The sequence below is a fragment of the Biomphalaria glabrata genome, chromosome 3 (assembly GCF_947242115.1).
Source record: "Biomphalaria glabrata chromosome 3, xgBioGlab47.1, whole genome shotgun sequence".
Lineage (NCBI taxonomy): Eukaryota > Metazoa > Mollusca > Gastropoda > Planorbidae > Biomphalaria > Biomphalaria glabrata.
In genome coordinates this window covers 14,972,545-14,979,812 of record NC_074713.1, presented here as the reverse complement: position 1 = coordinate 14,979,812, position 7,268 = coordinate 14,972,545, and the positions used below count along the sequence as shown (strand labels likewise).

The 7,268-nt window shown below is 34.5% G+C and overlaps 1 protein-coding gene across 4 annotated transcripts in view; it reads left to right on the top strand.

Moving 5' to 3' along the window:
* The first annotated feature begins 4,449 nt into the window (after positions 1-4,449).
* LOC106059254 (girdin-like) overlaps positions 4,450-7,268 on the top strand; it is a 71,241-nt gene continuing 68,422 nt past the window's right edge. For 3 of the 4 annotated variants that reach the window (XM_056023599.1, XM_056023598.1, XM_056023596.1), the window contains exons 1-3: positions 4,450-4,507; positions 5,557-5,900; positions 6,602-6,690. In XM_056023599.1, the coding sequence (XP_055879574.1) occupies positions 5,853-5,900; positions 6,602-6,690 (137 nt within the window). In that variant the 5' untranslated portion in view covers positions 4,450-4,507; positions 5,557-5,852. Of the gene's footprint in view, positions 4,553-5,556; positions 5,901-6,601; positions 6,691-7,268 lie in introns of all 4 variants that reach the window. The other variant, XM_056023597.1, reaches the window with a different exon arrangement.

Sequence of the window (7,268 nt, the reverse complement as noted above, 5' to 3'; positions counted from 1 at the left end):
ATTTGAGTTAGAGTTGATATGAAGCCTCTTGAAACTCTAGGCCGTGCTGGGCTCACCCTTTTGAAACGGCCCCTTGAAGAACGGCATGTGGATTGTTGACATGGTTGTGGGAGCTCTCTATACAATCCAGACCAGTGCAAAGGGAATGCTCTCGCTCCCCTTTAGGCACTCCCACTGGAGTCTTGTTTGCTACCTAGTTGGCCTAATCGCTTCCTCTTGCGACCGTTTTCACCCAGGAGCGACTATGAGGCAGGGTAACTTGCCCTGGAGAGATATTATAGGACCCGAACATACTATAGCAGCATGGAATAGAGCTCTCCAATAAACAAACAAAAAATTATTATAATAGCAGGCCTACATCCTTGTAGGCGACTTCTTCTTTACAATGTGAGAAGTAGGCCCTATCATAGTATTGTTACATTGAGAGCATTGCTCTAATATTCATTCTATGGCACTGCCCAGGTTGAGCTTCGTAAGAGAGAAACAGAATTCATTGAGGTCCCTATAACAGTGTTCATTGAGGATTTTTCTGTTGATCTAAAAGCAGTGGCGTAGCTAAAGCCTATGATGCCCCAACCCCCATTAAAAAAAAAAAGAAAACGAAATAAAACATAGAGAAGTCGTTTCTTTTTTTTCCCGAACTAATGTGTGTATTGATTGTTCAAGTGCAACTTCACCAAAACAAAATCAATTTAACAAAAATGATGCTACAAATAAATCTTACGTGCTTTCTTGCTCTCAAAACTATCAAGAATTTTATCAAAAAATATATTTTTTACATCAATTGCCATTAAATTGATTAGTGAGTCGCAAATTTTTCATCGTTGATCGCAATTATTTCAATATGAGGATGGCGAAAAAAAATCATGCCTACTTAGCCTACTACATCATGATATTACTCATATCGGGTGATTTCATTAATTATCCCGTCCAAGGAAGAATACATTTCCTTCCGTAGCTCTTTCTTGTGTATTTTCTCCTGTCATCGTTTTTCTTGGGGTCTGCTCATCTCCAGATCTGTGCACGTGCTTTCGGCAAAGGTAGCACTGGCTTTAGCAATGTTTTTAATGTTTTCCCTTTAAGTGTGCAGTCTCGAATTGACAAACCATGTTTTTGATGGTAGATTTACGTGTCCATAATTTTAGTTAATACAGCGACCAAAACCCCAAGGTGAAAAAATAAATGTAGGCTGCAATCGCTGCATAGTAACTAACAAACCGCCTGCTTCAGATCCAGTAGAAGATTTTTCACCCGTGCAAGTCAATGTACGTCTCTATAGAGTTTCTAAAATTTTTGAAAATTAAACCATATAACCATCTTGACGGCTTCTCCTCTGGCGCCCCAAGCTCTTAAGGCTAGTTACCGTTATTTTGATGAGAACGTCCTAGCGGTGGGCTGCAGTTGATAAAAAGGTGTCTAAACAGTCTAGTTGTAGTCTTGTAAAATGTTTTACATGTTTCGGATGTTCCTTCAGAGTTGAAGATAGGCCTAATTACTTCCTAGTCCAAACCTCCCGCAGGACGACGGGGGATGGGAGCGGGCAGGGTTTGAACCCGGGACCATCGATAAATCTGAACGACAGTCCAGCGTGCAAACCGCACGACCAGGCAGCCATCCTAGTGTACGTAAAACTGAAATTGAATTGATGTCAGATTTAGCAACCCAAATTCCTGGTTCAAGCAGACAAGGAATTAAAATGATGTCAATGAAAGTCATTATCCAAGACAACGTAGCCTTAACATTTGGGAAATTATCTAGAAATATCTGGCTAGTAATCACCAAATATTACAACAAATACGTTCATCATTTGTGGGGACATTTACATATTCGGTCTGGAACGAGCTTGATTCAAATTACATGTTCTCTTAGGAGTGGATCTTACTTGGATAGTAATTTCACAAACTCTCAGAGATTTTGTCTTTGCAATTCTTCTTCAACATGTTCGCGATGCCCTTTGAGTGCTAGATTCTGCTTTGAGAAAAAAGGAATTATGTTCATGATTATTTTTCAGGTAGCACTATCAGATTTTTACCCTTTAGACCGTTTGATCCCTAATGTCAACCATTTCAACCAGAGATGACAATCTCTCAATCTTAGCTATCACTATGCGCGCCAACAGAACTTTTCAGTCTTGAGCAACGCCCAACAGTATTACAGTTAACAAAAAACCAATAGCTTCAAAAAAATTGATATCACTGTACAAAAAAAAAAAAAAAAAAAGAATCAAATAGGGGATTCAGCTCTAGATCTAGATCAGTGATGCCCAAATTACGGCCCGCGGGCCAGAACCGGCCCCGCGATGTGGTTCCATCCGGCTCACCGAAACGTCGGCACAAATTGTAGAAAATACTCCCCCTCCCCTCCACCAAATCACTTTTTCTCTGACGGATTAGTACAATGACCTTTAACAATTGTGCGTGGATGAGTTAATGAAATGGGATTCAGAATGTAGAGTCTACCAGGAAAAGTGAACAGATCTTTTTTGAGGAACATGATAATAAGCTAATATATTTGTTTTATTAAGAAAGTATGGCTGTTTAAAAAACAATTTATAAACGGCATTCCAAAAAAATATGACGCATTTATGGTTTGAGACGCAAATAAAAGATTGTTAAACTTTGCCTAGAGATTAGAGGATCGATGGGAATATTAACCCAAAAGAGACAAGAAAATAAGTTGGGGGTAAAGCTTGTTACAATGTTGCATACGTTTTAAGTAGAGAAATGAAGCCATTTTCTGACGCTTAAAAAAAAACAAATTTTAAATATCTCATTAATTAATGTAAGTACTAGTCCCACGGGTTGCTAATCAAATTCTTTCAGGTTTGTTTCATTTAATTTTTCGTACCTTTTGTTTATGTGGCCCGCGACACGAGTGTCGGAAAATAAAAAGGCCCGCAGGTCCAGTTAGGTTGAGCATCACTGATCTAGATGAAAGCAGCGTACCGAGCAATGAAGTAACAGAAGTGCCCCAGAAGAAATTAGGCATGCAAAAGTGCGTCTCCTTAAATTAAGAGATTTAAACAAATCTAGTAAATTTGATACAATCTGGTCTACAGCTTACATTTAATTTAAGAAAGAACATAGGAGATGAACAATTTAAAGTAGCAACAACATTAAATTTGTAGTTAACATTTCAAACACAATGGTTTGTGTTTTTTCATATGTGTACAATGTTTTGTTTTTACTGAGAAAGTTTATCCTTAGCTAGTTTGATGCCCCTCATCACTTGATGCTCCGTGCGTCCCGCACCACCTACACATAATTACTAGCTACGCCACTGTCTAAAAGGTCTGCAACAGTAGGCCTACGTACCACCCACTGACACTCAACTAGGCCTCATATGAGCTTTATCAGCCTATATAATCAACCCAAAAAGTCTAATTATTAAAGGGCAAAATAGCATTGAATATTTGGAAAAAAATGGCTGGCACCCTTCAAGTACTTCCAGTACTTTTGCTGGATGTTTCTAAATATATTAAAAGACACATTTATTCGACGATCTATTGTCATGAATAGAGTACCTAAAGGAAAGAGGTACCAATGTCAAGAACGTTCATTTGTTTGACCAGCAGCTTACTGCAAGTTGAAATATGGACAGCAAGATAGAAAGGTTTTATTTGATAAGCTTCTTGTAGAATGTTTGTAAAATGTTTTACATGTTTCGGATGTTCCTTCAGAGTTGAAGATAATTACTTCCTAGTCCAAACCTCCCGCAGGACGACGGGGGATGGGAGCGGGCAGGGTTTGAACCGGGACCATCGATAAATCTGAACGACAGTCCAGCGTGCAAACCGCACGACCAGTTTTTATTTTGTATTCCAGGGCCAACGTTGATAGAGTATTTTCGCTAATAAATGAACAGTATACAAAAGAAATAATTAAAATATATGCCTTGACTAAGTGAGAGGCATTCTTCCGACAGAGTTCAATTGGAAGAAAATGTCTTGCATGGAGTCGCGTATGTTAGCGCGAATGATGAACTACTGAGAAAAGTTCATTCTTGTGAGAAATATGATATGTAATAAAGTTGTATTACAGCCTACGATTTACTGTATATGTTTTGGCATTATGAAATTAATATAAGTCCTGTTTTTTTTTAAGTTTGTTTAATTTAATTGTGTTCTTCTATGTAAGACTTTGTCCTCCTTTTTTTTTTTTTTTTTTTTTTTTTAGTTTTCTTAAACTATTTTGTAATATAGGTGATAAGTTAAGCTAATTTATTTATAAAGTTTTAACTTACTTGTGCTTAAATATTTAAAAAAAAAATTTTAACAACTAGTTTGGTTCTCATTACTATTTATAGATCTAATTTTCTAATCTTTGTCCGATTTGATAAAAATAAACATCTTGTTCGCATTTCAAGTTCAATATTTATTCCAATCCAGTTATAAAATACTCATGTTTCCATTCAGCTCCTGTTCTAAATAACGCTTATTTTGATTGGTTGCTGAAAGCATAATGGCGTGTGTGTAACTAACTATGCTACTCTACGCGCGTGCCCAACAGTGTGTAATCAATGTTGTGTTTTGGGGGGTTCAGGGATAGAACATGTATTTTCTTGTTTAAAATTGGATATATATATAGTTAAAGTGTGTTACATTATGAAAGCGTTGCGTACACATGCGTAGATTTCTAGATCTATCTTTCTACTGCTACATATCGTCAAAATCTAGATTTAGTCTTAGTTTAGACTTTAGTTCAATTTTTTTTTATAGATGATTAGATCATTTTTTTTCATGTCTAGAGAATAGAGTCTAGCTCTAGCTAGACTATTCTTAATCTTAGACTTAGTAGATCTAGACTCTACACTACTAAACCTCTACTAATTCTAGTCAATCAGAATCAAATCTAGTGCTAGTCTCAGAGTCATAGACTATAGATAATAGATGATCTAGATTCTAGATCTATTCATTCTATAGATTTTAGTAATCTAGTATATAGTTATATAGAGTCTAGTAACTAGTAGTAAAGCAGTAGGCTCTAGCTAGTGACAGTCTAGTCAAGTCTAGTAGTAGTAGTCAGTAGAGATCTATTCTAGTGTCACTACAGACAGAGTATTCTACAGTACAGAGTCTAGATTCTAAAAGGATTAAGATTAGAATAAGATAATAATACTAATAGTAATAGTGAATAGACCTCTAGCCAGGGCCAGGCATATATCATATAGTATAATATATATTATAGATCTAGATAGTCTACCTAATAGACATCTAGATTTAGTCCTAGTATATAGACTCTAAGTATTTAAATAAAGTATATGCTCTCTATAATAGATGTGTATATTCTTTCTATAAAATCTCTATAATGGCTATAGATCTAGATACTAGATAAGATATAAATATATACTTATGTTTTAGCAGAGTTTACTTCATTGATTAACATGCATGAGTAGATTATTTAACTATAATTTGAGTATAAAAAGCTCACTTTTGTTCTATTATATACATCATTAGTAAATAAATACTTAAAATTTTATTGTTGAATCTGTGTGCATTCATATTCATTGAAATTGGATTCCTTCACAAAATGTTAATTTTGGATTTACTGTCTACAGTCCATAATAATTATGATAATATATGGAATACAGTGAAATGATTCCATTATATATTGGGCTTTCTATCATCATCTTATCAACAAAAATGAATTGACTTTAAAGTGTATTTTGAAGTAAATTGCAAGCATATATCAGATGGCAGATTTTTCTTCAAGTCTTCCTCTTTAATTGTAGGAATATTATTAAATAGTCTATAGGCTTCATATATATCTTATTAGCACTATAGCACATATATGAATGATTATGGATAAAAACTATGAAAAATTAAAGGAAAAACATCACCATATGCTGTCCTGATGGCGGATGTGGAGAAGCTTTATATGCAAAACCCATTAGTGCTTTGGGTAAGTTTTTTTTTCCTTTAAATTTTATTTTGTTTATAGCTTAAAAAGTATTTTAAAAAAGCTCTTCTAATTTATAAATAGTTTCTCTTCACTGTGTTCCTTTACAGGGTATAATTTAGGCCTACTTTGTAACCCATAATTAAATTTGTTTCAGGCTATTTATATATATAATGAAATGCTGTTAAACTAGCAAGCAACTAATTAGTCAGGGCTATGCTTGGATCCACCCTGTGACAAATATATCTTTACAGTAAATTATAGAATTGAGGTCTGGGTGAATAGAGTAAGGGTGAAATATGTAGTATCTAGTTGTTTTCAGACATGTGAAATTCCTTTGACTATTAACTATTATTCTTGAGTGATCATTAGAAGTCTAAGATGGACAATGCAGGTTTAATATTGAAGTCAAGATTTACCATTCCAATCAGTCCCTATCCCATCATAATGTTTAATATGGATTACACATTTGGACTCCAATTTAAGTCTCATTGAAACTATACTTATTTTAGATACTTTTTCTTTACAAATGTTTTTTTTTTGTTGATACAATATAAATAGGTTTAGATTGACTTTTTTTTTCTGTTAAATAAAAACTCCTTAATTATAGATTATAAATACTTGCTAGCTATGTTGATATCTCATTTTAGAAAAGAAACAAACCTATTTATATTGTATTATATGCTTCATTTTAATACTAACAGGTAGAAACATTAAAACCCAACGATGGTCATCCTTTGGAATATAGGGATTTATACGATGGAGTATATCTTAATGATGTCATGCAGCAAATGTAAGTTATTTCTTTTTTCTAATTATTTAATCCAGTGGTTTCCTCCATTTCTCAGTTTTAACACCATTTTATAATTTAATCAAAATGACTCATGATTCATATACTTTGAATGAGGCTTTAAAACTGTCCTAAATTCTTTCAACCTGATGGATAGGAACCACTATTCAACGTTCAATTATTCATTCCCATGACCCTCTGCCTCCTGCCCTTGTTTGCCTTCATATTTTGTATTTGCCAATTCCTCCACCATCATTGTGTCTGCATGGGGTAAAGAAGAGAAAAAAAAGTCAAAAGAGACAACAAACACATTCATTTGTTTTGAACTTAAAATTTAGCCTTTAGTTTAATATTTATTGTCTTCATCAAAATGAAATCAAAGATCTCAAGTGTCATTTTATGGCTGGTAGGGAATTTTGATTCAGAGTTTTGAAAGTCAAAGAGTTCAACCAGCCCTACAACTATTTGGTTAATGTGAGGAAAAGGTGTTTGGTCATTGTGCTGGCCTTGTTGACTAATGGCCACATAATTTTAACAATTATCTTCTCCATGAGCTGCTGGATTGTCAGGAGAGCTTTATA